The following is a 21347-nucleotide window of genomic DNA, read 5'->3' as shown; positions in this document are numbered from 1 at the left end:
CAGCCCAGATGACACAGAGGGAATCCTTGGCACAGGAAGGCTGGGAAACCCCACTCAGCCCTCCTTTCGCCCTCTTTTTTTCCTCCCCCTCCCTCCCTCTTTTTCACTAAGGCTTTCTTTGTCTCTTAGTCTGTTTCCGATGCCAGCCTGTCTCCTATTAAGGGCTTGCTTTCTCTTTTTGGTGCATGTGTGACTGTAACAGATAAAGGAAACCGGCACTGGAAAAAAGAAGCACCAGTGCCAGGGGGACACAGTGACAGGACGCAGGCAGAATTTGCCCCTTTTGTGCATGTATAGACACACACGCACCTGGACAATGGGACTGTTTGAGACGTTTCCAGCTGCCTGGGTTTTCCACACACCTCGCAGTTTTTTAGTTGTAGGTTTTTTTTTTTTTTTTTTTTTTTTAATTTATTTATTTATTTATTTATTTTTCTTTCACAGGCCAGGTATGTAAATCTTACCTACAGGCTGCCAATCAAAGCGCTCACATTTTCATTGTTGACAAAAAGGTTTTGCGTGCATTCATTACATCGAGGACTTGCCAAGCGAAACAAGCTAAAGAAAACTAGCTATTTATTTGTACGTCTCCAGAAGCCCATCCTTTATGTTCACACACCTCCACGCAGACGTCTCGCGTCTCTCCGACCGAGCGCCGATGAAAAGGAGCCTCTTGTCTGTTGTTCAGCGACGAGCTCCCGGGTTTTCGCTCTCTTTAATGCTGTTGCGACTCTTTTGCAGTTCATTCACCTTCCTCAGTCTGTCAGTGGCAGCCAATTTCACTGCCCAGACCAAATCAAAGAAGGATAAATACATTGAAAGTAAAACCTCATTATAGCCAGTTCCCCCTCATCCATCATGTCAACCCCCCCCCACCCCCTTTGTTTTCCCCGCCATGTTCTCAAGGCGGCGCTTTTGATATTCAGCCCACCAGGTTTTCTTCTGTGTTTTGGTTTTCATTGCACGTGTCCTTCAGCCTGGTTTTCATATCATTGTTTGTGCATGCGCTTGCTTTCGGAACATGCTTCCAGACTTTTGTGTTAGCAGAGCACTTTTCCATTTGGATAAGCGTAAGGAAATACCATCAGTTTGTATTTAATTATAAGCATGAATAAACCTGGAGTGCACACACACACACACACACACACACACACACACATCTACATCCATGTTTACACACCCAAACACAAAGAAATATTGTGATTGTGTATTTTTACTCACTATCTTTAGGCTCAGCTCCAAGGCCTTTCCTCTGCTAAAGTTACTCATGGCTCATTCATGCACAGCAATCCAGAATGACTCGCTCGAGTCTTTCAGCGTAACCCGCATTATTTTCCCCGTCTGTGTTTGGTACTTAATGGCAGCATTTGTCAGATCCTGTTTTTCTGGCCGCAGTGCCGGCTATAATTGTTGTTCGACCGGCTGTAATAGGAACAGTGACTGATTGATCTGCACACTTAAAAACACTTTTCTAATGGTGGCACAACTGGTAATTCTGTGACATGTCAAGATGGAACCAGCTTAGGGTTGCAGAGGGGTGGAAAATTTCCGGAAACTCTCCATCTGGGGATTTTGGGAAATATTCCAGGAATTTATGGGAATGAATTTGAATAATCTCCCACAAATATCAAGAAACATATTGTTCGGTCGTAAGCTGATGCATGCAAACGAAAACTTTTTTTTTTTTTTAAATATGACGTTTTTGACTTTTATTTGATTGTTAGTATAATTTTGTTGCACAATATCTTACACACAGCACAAGGAAGTTTATGTAATATTTGTGTAATTTACATAAATACTCGCCAAGTCCAAGAAGATGGACAGCATTAGAAACAAGTTTATTAAAGGGACAGCGCATGTAGGACATTTTTGGGGACAAAGTGAGGAAGGTGAGATTGAGATGGTAGGGACATGTTCAGAGGAGGGACATGGGGTATATCGGTAGGAGAATGCTGGATGGAGCCACCAGGAAGGAGAAAAAAAGAGGAAGACCAAGGAGGAGGTTTATGGATGTGGTGAAGAAAAACTTGCAGGTAGTTGGTTTGAAAGAGGCAGATGTAGTGGACAGGGGGGTATGGAGACGGATGATCCACTGTGGCGACCCCTAATGGGAGCAGCCGAAAGAAGAAGACGACATGCATACTTACTGAGATGGACATTTATTGATCTGTGATATACAGTAGGAGTGAACAGTGCATGTAGGGGGCGTGGCCTCAGTGGCCCTGTAGTAAGTGTGCTGTGTGCATGCAGTTGAATGTGCAGGGTGCAAATTCAACTGAAATAGCATTAAATTATCCTGCAAGATTTTTCACTACAGTTAAGTCTTATGGGCTTCTCTGCAATTTAGTAAATTCCCAGTTAATTCCCATTCATTCCCCTCAAATTCCTGGAAACCATCTTGAGATGAATTGGTAAGAAGGAAGGATTGTAGCAGGGATTATAGGACGAGGTAAAGACTCCACTGTTTGGAACCGTGTAGATTTTCGAAGCCTATCAGGATGGAATTAGTAATGACTGCAATAGCGTCATTTTACACGTCTTTACATGTAATCTGCACAAGTTTATCCAGGGTTGTTTTTCTTCGAAACCCGGATGTTGACACAGATTGGCGCTTGGGGGTCATTTCAGGTTTTGTCCACAAACAAACGTTTGTGGACAACTGACCATAAGGTTAGCATGTGCTAACTGAACATCCCATTCCACATTTAGTCCCAATTTTCTGCTATAATAACCTCCACTAGAAGTTTTACACTGGAGTGTGATCATGTTGATTTCTGTTCATTCAGCCCAAAGCGTGTTCTGTACTGATATAGGGTGAGGAGGCCTGGGGTTCAGTCAGCATTCCACTTTTTTCCAAAGGTGTTCAATAGGATTAGGGTTTTGGTTTTATAACAAACCACCCAAGATCTTCGACTCCAACCTATGTAAACCATATTTTTCATGGAGCTTGCTTTGTGCACAGGTTCATTGTAATACTGGAACAGGTTTGTTTCTGCTAGAGGGAAAATTTGATGTTGCCACTTTCCCAGAAGAGTGGAGATTATTAGAACAATAAATGGGAAGAAATGTGGAATGGTATGTTTAAAAAGGACATTTTTTTTTTAAGACTATGTGCTTAGAGGGTGTTAGAACAAAGGCAGCCTTTTTGTCTTTTACAGTCTCCCAAACACACACACACACAAACACACACACACACACACACACACACACACACACACACACACACACACACACACATATATATATAATTTAGTTGTTCTTACTTCAAGCTTTGAAATATCCTCTGAATTAAATGAATTACAGACTTGTGTTGAAATATTTATGCAGCTGAAGGAATGCACATAAAAAAAATGCACAGTGTCAACAAGAAGTGTTTATGTTCTTAAATACTTCAAATAACTGTGATGAATAATTTTAATTTATTTAATACCGCTGAGCTAATAAACACTGGACATTAACTGACAGTAAAGTGCAGCCATATGCAGTTTTTTCTTTTGCTGCGAATATTCAACGCTATATATTTGTAATGTACTGCAGTATCCGGTTTACATTTTACTCTTGTAAATAAGTTAGAAGTTTTCATGAGCGAGTTAGAAGTCCGAAGTTCACCATTTTCGCTAACATTGCGGAGGAATATCGCGTGTGAATGCTCAGCAGCCGAGAACACCGGGCGGGTTTCATGTTATTAGATTTGGACTATTGTTACACAGGCATTTAAATTCAGAATGGGTTTAGTCTTCAGTCAGTCTTTAAAGTGCAAGCTAGACATCTCCATGACGTTCGTGATTGCGAATACAGAGGCTAAAATGGTTTTGTAATGTGTGTATGTGTGCATGAGAGAAACCCAGAGAGAGCCAGAGAGATGCTCCATCATAGTCCTCAGACCTCCTTCCCACTCTCAACATGCTCCACTGCTCCTACACACTCTTGAGTGAGAAGCTTCCAGAACTGACTCAACAGCAGTGTGTAGGCCCTGCAGTGATCTGAGCCTCCTGCCTCTCAGCCAGCTCCAGCATTTACACAGCGAGAACCCCATCTCACACACTCTACACTCATTTACACTCGTTCACTCATTTCAACACTCATCTCCCCACACCATATGTGTACCCGGCAGTGACACTAGCTCAGGGACAGGGGATTGGTCTTACACAAGTCTCAACTCTGTCTTAATACTGATTCTACATCAGTGCGCTAGGCAGCGTTCTGCATTTATATTCCCCTTTCATTTCCACGTGTTTTACTCTAAAATATCAACTGCAACACGTTACGTTACTGTACAGTCTTCCTTTCCTTCCTTCTTTCTTTTTTTTTCTTTGCTTAAAAGTTCCCTGTTCTGTAAAAAAAAGTCTGCCATTTGTTTTGTTCCTCTTTTTCTTTTTTCGTTCTTTCTTTTTCTTGCTTTGCCATTTTTGTCGTTACTTTCTTTAGTAATTCTCTTTTTGTTGTATCAGTTGAGATTTTTCCTTTTTTTTGTTTTTATTAGTTCTTAATCAGGATCAGAAGATTTAGTTCGGTCCTATAGGGTAATGGTTGGGTTGCAGTTGCTCACAGCAAAATTAAAGTAAATCTTAAAGTGAAATAAAAAGAAAAAAGAATGAATAATTGTATATATTAATGAACCTAAAAGTAAAGTGAACATTTTGTAATATTTCTTTCTTTTTGTTCTGTTTTGCTCTCCATTTTCTTTCTTTTTTTAATGCCTAATTTTTTGAATTCTGAATTTCTTTATTTGTCTTCTTTCTTTCTTTCTTTCTTTCTTTCTTTCTTTCTTTCTTTCTTTCTTTCTTTCTTTCTTTCTTTCTTTCTTTCTTTCTTTCTTTCTTTCTTTCTTTCTCTCTTTTTTCCCCCTTATTTGCTTTTTGTTACATGTTTTTTATTAGTTTTTTTTGCTGTACAATTTCTTTCTTTATCTTTCTTTTTTGTTTGTCTTTTTTCTTTTTATTTGTTCTCTCTTAAATTACTATTTACACTTCTTAAATATTTTCTTAACTAGTACTCTGTTCTGTATCAGTTCTGGGTTTTTTTTGTTACATGTTTTTTAGATCTTGTTTTCTCTTTAATTCGGTCGTTCTCTCTGCATTTCATTGTAAATCCTATGTACACTTTATGTACTCTGTATGTACACACTGTCTACATTCGTGTGAATTTTAGAGCTGTATTTCTGCCCTGTGAAGCAGCTGGCTGTCAGGTTAATGACTTAGCACATGATGAAATGCACACTAATTCCCTTCCATGTGTTCCTGTTGTCTTAATGAAAGATGCTGAGGATGCACGAGCTTCATTTCCATCACGCACAAGAACACATCACATCACACCCATTTATTTTGCAAACTTTTTTTGTTTTTAATCAAGCTGTTGAGTTATTAAATTGTTATTTAGATTTATTGTATTTCCTTACAGATCTCACAACTCACAATTTACTTTACTTAGTTATTAAGTTAAATTATGTACATTTTTAAAAACTTACATTAGTTTACACACACACACACACACACACACACACACACACACACACACACACACACACACACACAGTGGAACCCTTCGATAGTATGCAATTTTTCATTTGGAACCGGACTAAGAGTAACTTGCAAAAAATACTTTTTTTTTTTACTAATAAATGACATAATATATATATATTATATATACTAAATCAAGAAAACATCTTTTCATTTAAAACAAAATACATCATGACTAAGTCTGAGAGGTTTCCAACTTCTGTCTGGCTCTAATAAATAAAAACCAACAATTGATAGCTAATAAACTTAATGACTTGAAACGTTATGCTTTAAAGTGGCAGTGTGATCAATTGTGCATAATGTTTATTTTATGTGTGGGCATGATGAGATTTACTCCTCAGTACCACACCTCCTGATGTACACATCCTTTTCATATATCATGCTGAAAGTTTTAAATAGTTTGGCACTCTTTGTTTTCATGACCCATGGGATGTGCCACAGTGGTTTTCTTGCTGTGGTTTTCTTATGCAAACACATGATGGAAAAATCAACAACTTTGTCAAGAATTATAATTTATTTTTTATTATGGTATAACTATATAATAATGGACAAAAGTTTGTGGACACGATTCGTATGTGCTTTTTTTGAACATCCCATTCCATTTTCAGTTCCAATTTGCTGCTATAAAAACCTCCACTCTCCTGGGAAGATGCTCCACTAGATTTTGGAGTGCGGTTGTGGGGATTTGTGCTTATTTGGCAACAAATGCATTAGTACAGTGCAGTCAGTGTTCCAATTCATCCCAAAGGTGTTCACTGAGGTTAAGATCAGAGCTCTATAGCAGGACACGTGAGATTTTTCCACTCCAATCCATGTAACCCATATGTTCAGCTGGCTTTGTGTCCAGGCACATTGTCATGCTGGAACAGGTTTGGGTTATCCAAAGACATCCTATACAACTGTGTCCTTTCCGGGTTTGTGGTGTTTGTGTAAGAACCACATATGGCTAGAAAGTCACGTGTCTCAGTACATTTGTCTATATATTGTAGAACATTGACATGCTCTAAAAAGTCTGTATAATAGTATAAAGTCAAGATTATATTGTTATTTCACTTAGTTCCCTAAGATTTCTTTCATGTCTATTCATATTGATTGTATCTACCAAAAAATCTATTCAGAAAACATATGGCAACATTTATGCTGGAAAAGTTCTCATTACTTTTGCAATCCATTCATGCATAAAAAAGTTTTTTTGTATTAAGTATTTTGTGCACTTTTTTTTATTTATTGATAAAAAGACATTTTGTGTGTATTTTCAGCTCTCTGGTGCAGAAATCAGTCTCCTCATGCGGCTATATTTACAGCCTTCTATACTTTATTGTATATAAAATCACGATCATATTCTCATATCATCCATCTCTTTAGGGCGAACACTTTTTTTAATCACCATTTTAAATTCACAAGCGAGCACTGAGCCTGAGACACGCGTTTCCTTGTACAACATAATGTAAGTTCAGTTGTTATTGTGTGTTTTTGTTTTAATACTGACCTGTGATGTTGTATGGTTTAGAGACAGTGGCATTGAGTAAAAGATAGGAGGTGGAGCTGGAGGTAACAGAGCTGAAGATGTTGAGGTTTTCGTTGGGAGGGACGACGATGGACAGGATTAGAAACGAGTTTATTAGAGGGACAGCGCATGTAGGATGTTTTGGAGACGAGGTGAGGGAGGCGAGATTGAGATGTTTTGGACATGTGCAGAGGAGGGACATGGGGTATATCAGTAGGAGAATGCTGAGGATCGAGCCACCAGGAAGGAGGAAAAGAGAAAGACCAAGGAGGAGGTTTATGGATGTGGGTTGAAAGAGGCAGATGTAGAGGACGGGGGGGGTGTGGAGACTGATGATCCGCTGTGGCGACCCCTAATGGGAGAAGCCGAAAGAAGGAGAAGAAGAAGAAGACTGTAGATCTCTTCAATAGTTTAATGGAAAATGATACTATTTGTTGTATATTATCTTTCCTGTGCATTGATGCCCTTTTTCTTAATCCCAAAACAATCACACAGCACCATGTGCACAAAAAATGCAGTGTTTGTATTTTATTTTACTTTGGTTGTATTGCCTGCTAGCAGCGCGAAGCAGGGGAAAGAGTTTAGTCATTATTTTTCGAGGACGGGGCGAGTCCTTCAGCGAGAATCCCTTTAGTAATCGCAGCAGATCATCGCACTGTGTCTTTGTGTAATTAACTTTGAGTCAGAGGATAAAGCGGCTCGGCACAGAGCATACATGACAAGAACAAAACTGTGCTGTTTGAACAAAGCGTTTGCTCGACTAACACCTCTCTCTCTCTCTCTCTCTCTCTCTCTCTCTTTTTCATACCTCCACGGATTATGCGGGGCCTCGGGATGAACAGAACTCCCAGCAGAGGAAGGTAAATATTGATCTTTCCATCCCGTTATTACTGCTGTCTTTGAGAGGTGCTGTTCTTGTGAGGCCGGATAGATAAAGATGCACAATATCAGATTGTATACACACACACACACACACACATTCCTCACCTTCCTTTTGCACCACACCTGTCCTTTGTTTCACTTTATCTGTCAGAAATGGCTTCCAAAAAAAAGTGCATTCCTACTAGGGCTGTAACGGTACACTTTCGGTTCAGTGCCCACGTGTACCGAATGCAGTCAGTTTTTTTCCGAATTAAATGACGGACCGCAATTTTAAGTTTGAGACTTTCCCATATTATTGCTGCAAAAGTTCTCAGCAATATGATAAACCTTTCAGTGTTCGAATACTGTGGGCTTCACCCAGTTTAATTAGACTTGAGGAAATAATCATTTCTGCTCTCTGCTAAAGAAATGGTACAACTCTACAGTTACAGCCAAACGAGTATAGTTACATCATTTCATCCCATTAATTAACAACAGACAATAAAATACAGAGAAGAAGCCCTGTTCAACCCCTTCCCCGAACACGTTTTGGCAGAATACGTCAATTAAAAACGTCACATTTATATCATCAAACAGATTTCTTTACTTTTCCATGTACGCCTGGACACACAGGGAATGTGAGCTCAGGACAATAATTGACAACTGTCATTCGCTTGCAAGTTTGACTAAAATACAAAGAAATAATAATAATGCAATATTATGTGTAATATTATGTGTCATAAAGAATTTTTAGGTAACGTACAAATATTGGCGTCGGAGCGAAGCATACGGACGAGCACATATTTACAACCGTTGTTTGGAATGTGTTTTCATTCCAATAACAGGTATATCAGGGTGAAATGCTGTTATAACAAGCTGATAGACGGTGCTGGAAGTAATATACACTGAGTGGACAAAAGCATTGGGACACCTGTATGTGGTTCTTCCCCAAATTGTCACCACAAATTTGGAGGCATTCAAGTGTATTGGATGTGTTTGGGTGCAGTAGTGTTAAATTTCCTCTCACTTGAACTAGGAGACCTAAATCTGTTAGAATGCTGACTGCACCCTACAGGCCTCCTCAGACTCTGTATCTGACTTTACCAACACCCTTGTTGCTGAATGATCACAAATCTGCACACAATCTAGTGGAGCATCTCCCCTGAAGAGTGGAGGTTATTTTAACAGCAAATCAGCTGTCCACAAACTTTTGTCCATCCAGTGTATCTCACAAAGGCATTGCAACTGTAGACCATTAATCTTCAACAAGAGCTGGCGACTTATTTGCACATGTGCAACAGCAACCAGATGTGTTTTTCACGCAAACACTGCATCTGATATGATGCAGAAACGTGCTAACAAAATTTTTTGTTATTATTTAGTCTCTGAACTCTGAATCTGTTGTTGTTTACTCTCTCTCTCTCTCTCTCTCGCTCGCTCGCTCGCTCGCTCGCTCTCTCTCTCGCTCGCTCGCTCGCTCTCTCGCTCGCTCGCGCTCTCTCTCTCTCGCTCTCTCTCTCTCTCGCTCTCTCTCTCTCTCTCTCTCTCTCTCTCTCTCTCTCCCTCTCTCTCTCTCTCTGTTTACCACGACGTCACTGCCGCAGCCCACTGATCCATCTTCCATCTTAATATCTCATCAGCCTGTAATTAGTTTGTTATGCATGCCGTCGAGCTCTAAAGTGTCACTTCAGTGCCATTTCAATCCCAGTGCAGCCTGTTTCCTGACAGAGCTCCAAATAAATCTTAGCAATGTGTTTCTAAACACAGACGACATGTCATTAATGTGAAAGTACGTGACCTTTCTTGCAGGGAAGTCTCTCTGGGAGCTGGTGGTGGAGCAGTTCGAGGATCTCCTGGTCCGAATCTTGTTGCTCGCCGCCTGTGTGTCATTCGTAAGTCCTTTTCTGTGTCCCTTATTTATTTATTTATTTATTTATGACAATATTTTCATAATATTGCCTTTATGGTGTGGCAGATAAATACAACAAAATTAAACATTACGACCGGCTAAAAAACTGGTATGTTCTAAATATAATAATAAAAGTGAATCCACTGTGTTTTTTGTTCATTTTGCTCGCTTGGGGGTTTGAATTTAGCAGTAATGTATTATGTGTTAGTGGCCGGAGCAGCCCCTTTAAGAAGGTAGTGGATGGAGGTAAATCATGTGACCGAGGCATCATGACCTACATCAAGAGTGAGTCATAGACAGATGTGGTGGAGAGAATTTGATCATTTGTTTTCAAAATAAAACATCGTTCAGAATCAGATAATAAGTAAAACAGAAATAATGTAAGTTCTGTATTCTTTCTGTGCGGCCCGGTACCAATTGACCCACGGACCGGTGCCGGTTTGCGGCCCGAGGGTTGGGGATCACTGCTGTATAGAATGTATAGTAATTTGTAATTATGTAGGATAGAATTGGCTGCTATACAGTTCTGACTTTGCCCCAATTCACCCCAAAGGTGTTCAATAGGGTTAATGACTGAACCCCTGGCCTCCTCATCGTACATATTAACTAACATCCTTGTGGCTGAATGAGCACAAATCTTCACAAGCACACTCCAAATATAGTGGAGCATCAGAAATCAGACGACTGGGTCAGAGCATCTCCGAAACTGCAGACCGGGAACATCCCACAAGAGCTGCTGTTTTGGAGATGCTCTGACCCAGTCGTCAGTGCCATTCACTCACCGGTTATAATGTTATCATGTTATAATGTTATACCCGATTGGTGTATATGTATACATGCATGTATATAACAACCAAAATGTACATTTTCTTTTTAGGCAATAAGTAAGTAAAAATGTTTTGCCTCTACCATGTTGTGTTCACAATGTCAGACTGTTCAGATATTAGTGCAATAAAAAATGCACCGGACTACATTTACAGTGATTGGCAGACATCCGTATACCGAGCGACTTACATATTTATCTTATTTTTATGCCAATGCACAGTGCTTTGCTAGAGGGCAGTGCTTGGCGTAGAACCCAAAGACCCTCCAATTCGTAATATTTCTGTATAATTAAGCTACCAGTTCTCACTGTATCAAATGGTTTAAAAAAAATAATATAATCACCTTTAATGGATTTTTTTAGATGGCACTTTAATGAAAGTGGGTAAATAATTGGCTGTAGTATATGTGTATTCTATAAATATATATGTGTGTGTGTGTGTGCGTGTGTGTGCGCGCACGCAACATATTACACTCTTTAATGCACTCATTGGAGCTTCTTATAGCTTTGGGACATCTGTGGTGGTGTCTGTAGAAGTGTCTATAGCAGTTTGTATAGCAGTGTCTTGTTTAGTTTTTTCTTCATGAGCAACTCTTGCATGCATGCCCTGTTAAACTGCTAAATGCAAGCTGAGTGGAGAAGTGATGTGAAACCAGTGGCTCTGAAACCCCTCAGCGGTGGCCACAATAGAATTATATTGATGGACAACAAAAAGCAAAGTTTTATGTAGAGTGACTCGAGTGTTAGCAGTAATTAATCATCTGGTTTTAACTAGCAGCATTCCACATTATATAAGAAAGAGGGGAAAGATGAACAGATAAGGAATCCATCACATTTCCTGTATTTTATGTCTGTCCGTCCCCCTCGTCCCACGAGTCTGATAGTTTAACTGTCTTTGGATGAGGGATGCTGTAAAAGCAGTGCTGAAGTATAAAATCAAACCCCACGTTCGGAGCTTAGATTAATTATCCAGATGAACTCTGTAGCTTAATGGCTAAAAGTTGCAGTCTGGAAGTTTTAGAAGCACTAATTGGCTTTTCTGGGTTGCTTGGTCAGTTTTACATGTTGTGCGAATAATTTCTGGTGCACTTCTGGCTTAAAGCGTGAATCTTTTTCCAAAGCCCAGGCTTGTTAAATCCTGAAGTGGGGTCTGTTTTTCTAATCCAGGTTTGTAAATTTACCTTTTTTTTTATGAAACTTTCCATCTGACTTTGGATATTCATAAAAAAAAGTTGTCAATGTTTTTGGCATTCTATCATTTTACGAGGCACGCACACACACACACACACACACACACACACACACACACACACACACACTCGCACAGTTCTGCATGAGGCCCGGTCATTTCTCAGACGTTTCAGTGCTGTTGTCTTAAACCAGGGTGAGAACTTTGAAAGTCGGAGTTCAGCGTTGCAGACCGCAAGACTCCCATCAATCTTTTCACGCTGCAATAAACGTGTCAAACGCACACTGCCCTGGGCCTCCCACAGTGTGTGCCTGAGTGTTCCATGAAAGTGTGCGTGTGTGCAGATATGGTGCATTAGCAAGTTTTCGTGTCTGTGCGCACACAACGAGTTCTACAAAAGCGTGCGCATGATGGAAAGAGGCCAAGGACTCTGGCCCACTCGCCACACTCATTTGTGTGCCATTTTGAATATATTAAAATGTTTAGCATTCTACCGTCCTGACGTTTTTGCATGTTGCGAAAACAACCGCCACTGGAAAGTAGTTAAAAAAAAAATGAAAACAACACTACCACAGTGTTATTATCTTTTCTTGTAGATGCAATCAGGCCACAAAAGGCACGCTGCATCCTGAGAACATGAGCGATTCAAGTGTTTTGTGTACCCTAAAATGAGTTTTTTGTAATCTAGCAAAAAAAAATAAATATATATAAATATAGCAAACATACCAGCATACGCCGAATCCAGGTCATTCGACCCAATAATGTGACGTATCCCCCAGCTGCTGAATTTAATGCTGTTGTGCCCAAAGTTACCCAAAGTTGGAACAGTGTCAGAAATGTTTAATTATATCTGAGGGTGATCACTATATCAGTACTCATCAAAAAGTTATTCATAATATGATATAATAGTATTATTATAATATATTATGTATAATATGCATTATAATATTATTCATTATTATTTCTTTAATTCGATTTGAAGAATTACAATTATTTTTAATTAAAATTATTAAATTATTTTATAATCAATTAATAATTATATATATAAAATATTATTTATAATATATACAATGAATGTCATAGGCTGCTGTAAAATACTTCTTGTTTAAGAAACTATCAATATACTGTGCGTTTCCATATCATGTTGCAGCAAAAAACCATACAAATAGTTTTATTTATTTATTAAAGTTTTTTGACACCGCTACATCTGAATGGTTTTCCCAAACTGCATGCTTATTTATGGCTTTCTAAATTCTACTATTCTCAATTCTCAGTCTCATGCCATCAGTCTGGTCTTATTATATGATAGTGTCATTGTTAGTAATAATACAGAACAATGAAAGGGTAGGTAATAACACCACATCACACCACACCACATTGAGCTACAACGTATTTGGCTTTTTGCGCTGAGCCGAGCACGCCGTCGAGTTTAAGGTCAGCTGAACAATGGATTCACTTCCTGCATTTGAAAGGCAAATTGGTGGCTTGGATTGTGTGGTTCTTTTTTCCACCGGATCAAAAATCTGGCTGAAGGTGTGCGAGGCTGTTCTGTTGTGCGATCGATTATGACTTGACGCGCAAATCCAGAATCGACCGCATATTAGAAATGCGAAATCATTTAATCTTTGAACTACCAATGTATGAATTATGGATATAAAACAGATTTCTACCTCCCAGCCACAATGCAAATAGGTTTTCTCGTTCATTTGGTTAATGTTTTGATAATGTCGTCTTTTTTTTTTTTTGCAAAATCTGGGCCGATAATTGTTCGGTGTAAAAATGGCTTTTCAAATTACAAGATGGATTTTATGTTTGTGGCATACAATGTGTGTGAAGAGAAGCTTCCGTCTGACCGCTTTGCCATAAAACTTAGATCACTGGAGTGCTGCAATTGTGGGTGACCTTCTGCAAATTCCTCTCATCTACACACATGATCTCTGGAGCTCAGCCAGAGTGACAATTGTGGTAGAAATGGCTGGGTAAGAAAAGTGACCAAGACCCCATTTGCTCAGTCTGACCAGGTGGCCAGCAGCTCCTTCCATTTAAGAATCGTGGAGCTCACTGAGCTCTTGGGAGCCTTCAATACAACAGAACTCTAGTGGAGCTATATACATACATACATACATATACGTGTGTGTGTGTGTGTGTGTGTGTGTGTGTGTGTGTGTGTGTGTGTGTGTGTGTGTGTGTGTGTTATTTTAAAACCTAACCTCAAAACATTCGGCTGTTCACCTGTAACAGTAAAAGTCTCAGGTTGCAGCAGGACATGAATGAAAGTCTTAACAAAGACACTCGACTGAGATTAATCCAACTTTCCAACGCCGGAGCCGAAAACTCCAGTTATTTATGCTTTCCCAAAGGTTTTCTGGTATCCATGTGTGTTGGTAACACAAATAAACTATATTCCCTGAAAAAGTTCCGCCTGTGAAAGGACCAATTATACAGATTTATAACGGAGATTTTAAACACTTTGAACTGAAAGAATTGCAAAGTTGTCAGTGTCAAAAACGATTTCTGTAGCCAAGCAGGCCGACTTTGATAAATGTGTTGTGTACTAATGACCGTTAGAACGTGGGTTTTTAAAGGGGAAACTAATGTTCACTAATTCTTGTCTGTGATGATTACACACATGAAAACAGTTAGGAAACCAGTATGTTTATACTGAGAATAACATGTAACATGGAGCCTGTAACATGGAAAATAAATGCAGTAAAAGATTTCCTCCCCCCCCCCCCCAATTGGCTTGAGTGCAAATGTATAGACATTAGTGAGCATGAGGAAAAGGAAGCATGTGTCTTGGTGCTCGCAGTAATGAATTGCTCATCTTTTCAACAGTTTCCACGTTTCCATAGTATGTAGCATTAATGTCAGGTAGCTCAACGCTTATAATTTAGATTTTCACTGATTTTCCAGATTGAAGATACTCCTTCTTTGGCCTTGTGTAAATCTTCAGTAACTGCTCGAGACTTTTAGAAGGACCATGTCAGTGTCTGTGCATCAGTATTCAGTAGAGGCGATTGTGTGTAAACCTCCAGAGCACCAAAAGGGAATTAGGAGCCGACACCGTTTCTGACAGATAGACTGCAGTCAGGCCTCAGTCCTTTCATTTTTTATTTTACCTTATTTATTTATTCATTTTTTTTGATAGGATCAGTTGGACAATATCTCTGTCCCAGGCCTATGTTTTTGACTCCGCTCGTTATGATGGTGGTTTGTGCCTCTTTTGCTGGTTTCTTTTTTCTCTTTTTTCCCCCTCATCTCTCGCTCTCCACCGCTCATTGCGTTTCACGACCACATTAAATCTCTGAAACGTTCCGAGCCGGCGCATAATGAAATGATGGAGAGGCCGAGCCTCTGACTCCACTGTCGATAAACGACTCCGATTTGAAGGATAAGAAAACGAGACTCTAAGGGTAAATGCGTGCGTGCTAACGCAGAGAGGATCGCTACAGAAGCTCGTTCAGCAGGCGATCTGACAGGACGTTTATATTTAGTGACAAGTATTCACACCTTTTAATAAGAATGAAAACCAGAGTTCGATCGTTTTTTTATTTCAGAAATAGAAATCATTTCGAAATAAGATTCGTGCATACCGCAAAACGATTTGCACCAAGCGAACTCGAACGAGACTTTAGGGGTCGAATGAATTCAAGGTTGGATTATACTTTCATCCTTTTTTTTAAATCTAGAAAGCTTATGTTTGTGTTGTTTGTGTTGTTTGTTTGTTTGCCCCTTCGGAAACCGTTTCCAAGGGCCATTTGGAACCCTTACAACTACACTATATAGATCAAAGTTTGTGGGCACCTAAACATAAGATTCCTTTCTGCTTGATAAATATCCTTTCTAACCATTTTCCCTCCCAACTGAGTTTTCGACTGCTGGTATTCTAAGTCTGTGTCCTGATGAACCAGCATTACAAGGTCTTTATTGATGGAGGCTTCAAAGCACTCTGTAAGTCGACTGGATAAGGCCGTCTTCCAAGTGCCATACATGTGAAGGGATCATTCCCAAACAAGACCTGTGTTGTATACGCGTGACTCGGACACTTGATTTTTTTTATTTATTATTTTTTTTCCTACTTCGCTTTCTTTTCTTTGTCCTCTCGTATATCCTTTGAAAGAGCGCAAGCAGGAATGCTTTTATATTTCTGTTCTAGTAGTACAGTATTTCCACCCTCGCAACACCGCGTGGGCGGATTCAAAAGTTACATGAACTTGTGGTTTTTCACTAACGACTTCCCTGATTATCACTACAAGCTTATCAGATCAATTATTTAAAGTAAAACTGCAACTGGAAAAGGGGGACAATGATTTCAGCCGCGAGATCGTTGATCTGCATTTTGAGTAAATGCGAGAAAGCTGCAACCAATGTCTAAATAGATGGAATGTGTCGCTAAATACATCATGGATGCTATTTTGGGAAGGCATCAATACCATTTTAGTAGTACAATTCGTGCATATAAGGTTCGCAGCACAATTTATAATTTTCCTTAGAGGAAGTGCACTAAGCTTAGGCAGCTTTCTGGGAAAAAAAATCAATAAAATACACCAATTATACAGAACTTGACCCCATAACCCCAAGGTCCATGGTGAACTAACTCTAGTGCTAGGACACTTCCCTTACTCCTTACGTACAAAGTGGCAATTCAACCCACTACATATTTCCCCCATTAGAGCATATCCTCACAGATACTTTTCCCCTCAACCAGTCATTTGGAATGTCGCTGGCTTTTGCAAACTGCCGCTTTTGGGTTTCCTGTGCTGCGAGCAGGGAAGTACGTCTGGAGGTGTGAAATGAACAGGCTTTTGTTGCGTCTTGCAGCACCTGAGCACAGCATGTGTGGATAGTATTTTGTAGGATCAAGTCAAGAAGCCTTTATTGTCATTTCAACCAAATTTTTTTCGGATTTGTTAATTCTCGGCCACTGTAGTTTTTAGATGATACTTTTCATGATAATGAGATTTCTCTAAGATCTCTAAAACCGATGAATTGCACTACGACGTGAAATCAATAATAACGTAACATACACTTAAGCGTGGATTGTTGTGCAGAAGAGTGCGATGTACGGATTGATGCATTTTTGCTTTCTGCCTTTCCTCAGGTGCTCGCGCTGTTTGAAGAAGGCGAGGAATCCACCACGGCGTTTGTGGAGCCAATAGTCATCCTGCTCATCCTGGTCGCCAATGCCGTCATTGGAGTTTGGCAGGTATGTGTGTGTGTTCACGAGTTTGAAAATGAATAATTGAGCGCTTGTTTATGATGAACTCTAGCACAGAAGAACATGCCCCAAGAAATAAGGTCTGTTCTCCTCTTCTGCAAGTCTAAGTGTCAGCGTACAATAAAATCACACATCATTGTGCAGCACGGGACACTTTTCATTTTACAAAGCACAATGTTCATGGAGGGAGATGCTGACCTGCAGCCTGTTACACCAGCAGAATGCAATTTATGTCTCGAGTCAAGGTGAAAAATTTGATCCTAAATCGGACACAGAGACTTGTTAGTATCAAACTGACTCGGTATTGAATGTTGTTTGTTCGTCAGAGGTTTAAGGGAATCATTAATAGTGATTTTTTTTCTTCTATGCACAAAACTTGATTATTCAACATGATGGAGATATACTTTGACCAAACAAATATATAAGAGCAGTTCAATAGGGTTTAGATGTGGTGACTGGCAGGCCGTCCTATGACGCATAACACTTCAGTCGACCGTTTTCTCTCTAAATAAGTCGGTCGGTTGCAGGTCGAGTATTCTACCGATTGTTCCATCGATTCATCGGATAAGAAGTACTTTTTCTTTATTAAAGAGCAATAATAAATAAGAGAGAGGAAATAAGACAAGTTTCTAAAATGGGGACTTTTTTTCCTTTTAAAAATAATTAACATTGTTATTGCTAAAATTGCAGACATTAATATTTGTAAAAACTGAACCCATTTAGTGCATTTAATTGCCCTTTTCTAGCAAAATCTAAATGCAAAAAAAATGCACATTTTTGGATTAATAAAAAAAAAAAAAAAGGTTAAAGCACTGTACGGTGTTTTCTTCATGTTTTAGTTAAAAAAAAATCCCAAACTTTGGAAACTGCCTCTTTTTTGGCCTGAATCCTATGGAAGTCCGTTTCACTGCCCGGCTGGCTAAAAAAACCTCGGAATTGTGAGGGGAAAAAAATGATTGAATGTGGCAAAAACGGGCTTCCATATGAATCATCTCCTAACGCTTGACTGTGGGCTTGAGGCAGTCTGCTAACATCTTCACTCCTGCTCTCTTTCTTATATTAGTTCTTCTGTTAGAGCCAAAAATGTCAGATTTGGACACTTCCAGTCATTCAATGTCCAATTCTTGTGTGTTTTTGCCTGTTAGCGTCGCTTGTTGCATATAAACAAAAGGAACATCTTACTACATTGCGCTGGTGCAATAGGCTGCTGGACATTGTTTTATTACATATCGTGTATGTTCCACATGCTTCCATGCTCTCCTGCACTGGCTGTGTCTTTTACAATGCAGTTGTTGAGTAATGCAGTTTGAAGCGTGGAACTAAACACGAATGTTACGCCAGAACTTTAAGAATAGTGTGGATCGGTGTGAAGATTTGTTGTTTGCCATCGCAGGAGCGTAATGCGGAGAGCGCCATCGAAGCTCTGAAAGAGTACGAGCCAGAGATGGGCAAAGTGTACCGCATGAACCGCAAGGCCGTGCAGAGGATCAAGGCTCGGGATATTGTGCCAGGAGACATCGTGGAGGTGGCAAGTAAGCATGGTTTTAGAGTAGGGGTTAACATTTTAAACCCCAATTCATCTATTTTACAAACAAACAATAATGCAGTGTTCATGTAGAATATTATTACATTTGTATTCGAATTATTAGATTTTAATTGCCGTTATTTTATTGCCCAAATATTTAATAATCCTGCCTTTTTTTGTTTTGTAAACAACTGGAGCAAAGTTTGAAAAACATGAACCCCCTGGTTATACTTCACAGATCCTATTGCCGGTCCCCAGAGCTCACTTTGAGAACAATAGTATTATGGAAATGAGATGCGCTTTCTTTTTTTGGCTTTTAGATTCGATGGGTTTGCAAAGTCATTTTCCAGGTGAACCCTGAAAGGAGTTCAATTTGATCTGCCAGAGTTTGATCTGATAGATTCGACCTTGTGGGAACTTTTGGCTGGTTTTCATGATGAAGAAAAAAAAGCACAACTACAGCTTTTTGTTTTTAATTAAGAGCTAGCTGTTTTATTATTATTATTATTATTATTATAAACCTAAATGATTACCTCCATATGATTTAGGTGTAACACAGCAATAATGAATTTCAATGATTTATAATGTCAGTGTATGGTCCTCACAAGGACAGTAAGACAAGTTGTGTGTGTGTGTGTGTGTGTGTGTGTGTGTGTGTGTGTGTGTGTGTGTGTGTGTGTGTGTGTGTGTGTGTGTGTGTGTGTGTGTGTGTGTGTGTGTGTGTGTGTGTGTGTGTGTGTGTGTGTGTGTGTGTGTGTGTGTGTGTGTGTGTGTGTGTGTGTGTCCAGCCTGCATCCTCCCATTTTCCCATATGGTCACTTCATAATAAGGACCACAGTGGCACCACCTGGATGCCACAAACTGTTTGCTACCCAGGCATGAGAAAAGCCCCATTCTCAAACACACCCACACACATAAACACATCCTATTTCAAAACACCGAAAGGCTCTTATCTAAAAATAGACTTGTTGTCTTTTTTTTTTTTTTTGCTGGACCCCATATGCACACGAAACACACTTTTCTTACATGCACACAAATCCTGTATATTGGGTCATATTATTAAAATAATTAGTGTCTGTTCCTGTAATCCTGACTTGCTAATGATGTTCAGTTTGCGTGGGTGAGGAGAGGAGCAAGAGAACAGGGGAGGCTGAATGAAGCCAACATTGGGAGGGGGGGAACAGAGAGAGAGATGAGAGAGAGAAGGAGAGAGAGAGATCCTGCAGGGTTTCTGGCTCTCATTCATAGCAACAACGGTTGCCTGCTGAATGGAGCCAAAAAAAATAAAATAAAATCCAGGGAGAGAAAATAATGTGCTTTTCAGTGAATGGGCACCATGTACAGGATGGTTATATTCCACAATAGGACACTCTGGTGTCTCATCCTGCACACTAAATGCATCAGTAAAAGTGGGGAACATTTCCTTTACATTTTGCAGAGGAGTTGCAGTAGGTTTGTGCGAGTCTGCTGCTACTCCTCACTCTCCATTGGAACACTATCTAACTTGGAAATTCAATTTTTTTGTTCAATAACTTTTGACCTGTGGAACTTCGACATGATATTATTATTAGAATCAAGAGAGATTAAAGCCCGGGGCAACCTGGTTTGATGTAACCGTTTAAAGAGTTGTTATTTCAAGTGTTTATCGTTAATGAATTCAGGAAATGTGTTTACCAACTCTGCATGTTTTTTTTTTTTTTTTTTTTATAGGAACTCTTCACTGTACACCTGTTCACTCATGCAGCTATGTACGTTAAATTCATGCCTTTAAATGTCGAGCGCTCTGTTCACATCAAACATCCGAATAGGAAAATATTATGTGACATTAACTGCGTATCGGTTCGTGTTGCCGGATGGACTGGTTTCGAGAATCTTCAGAAGCTCCCGGGATTCGCTCACACGACCCTTCTTCCAGGTTTCGTGTTTAACCTTGCCGACCCCAAGGCACATCTCGTGCATTTTCCTAACATGACGCGATCGAGCGACACTGTAAACGAATACTTGCGTCACAGCCCAACTGCTCCTCTTTTGATTGAGAGTAGGAGATAAAAAACGAAAGCTTCGAGGCTGAGGTTGGTGGAACGAATGAGTGTATATGGAAAAAATTAAAGACAGAGAGAGGGCGAGGTAGGACACTAATGCGACATCTGAGCCAGACTGATGGGGAATGGGAGAGGGAAGCTGAGGGAGAGTGGGGAGAGATTACAGACTGGGCAGGAGAGAGAGAGAGAGAGAGAGACACAAGAAATGTAGCTAATGGCAAAGAGAGAAGGAATGATGGGATAAGGAGAGAGAGAGAGAGAGAGAGTGAGAAAATGAAAATGGATTAGGTTACCTGTCCCGGTGGGGCACGAACAAGCTGTTCTTTGTCCTCAGGTCCCTGCTGAGACAAGTCTGCATTCCATAGGCCGTGCTCCCACACACACACAGACGTACACTCGCACACCTCATCACCAAGGCCCCAAAGGCTCGTCATGGTGACCTCAAGGGTCTTGTGACTTCAGTACTGCCACCTTTATATCACTTTTGACCAGATGTTTGTAGAACTTGCTTTATGTATAGTTATGAATCCAGAATCATAAACTGTAGTCTGGAATTGGTATGTCCAAGCAAATGAAGTTGCCATGTGTGTTTGTGTCTTCAATAAATTTGAAGATGCTTGAACCCAAGGGGTCCTAAAACTTCAGATGGGCACTGAGTGGTTTAGGCTTTGGGCAACAGATCAGAAGCCTGATTCGATTACGAATCTAAGAGTCGAATCTTCGCAGAGGTGCTATAAAACGAGGATCGTGCCCG

The 21347-nt window shown here is 39.9% G+C and overlaps 1 protein-coding gene across 1 annotated transcript in view; it reads left to right on the top strand.

Annotated features, from left to right (window-relative positions):
* atp2a3 (ATPase sarcoplasmic/endoplasmic reticulum Ca2+ transporting 3) overlaps positions 1-21347 on the top strand; it is a 72478-nt gene that overhangs the window by 12855 nt on the left and 38276 nt on the right. The window contains exons 2-5 of the mRNA XM_083531792.1: positions 7869-7886; positions 9697-9779; positions 16910-17014; positions 18420-18558. Coding sequence (XP_083387918.1) covers positions 7869-7886; positions 9697-9779; positions 16910-17014; positions 18420-18558 — 345 coding nt within the window. The remainder of the gene's footprint in view (positions 1-7868; positions 7887-9696; positions 9780-16909; positions 17015-18419; positions 18559-21347) is intronic.

Source organism: Silurus aristotelis (assembly GCF_946808225.1).
Source record: "Silurus aristotelis genome assembly, chromosome: 26".
In the NCBI taxonomy this organism is placed as follows: Eukaryota; Metazoa; Chordata; class Actinopteri; order Siluriformes; family Siluridae; genus Silurus; species Silurus aristotelis.
The sequence above is the reverse complement of the archived record's forward strand: the minus strand, read 5'-3'. Positions and strand labels throughout refer to the sequence as shown.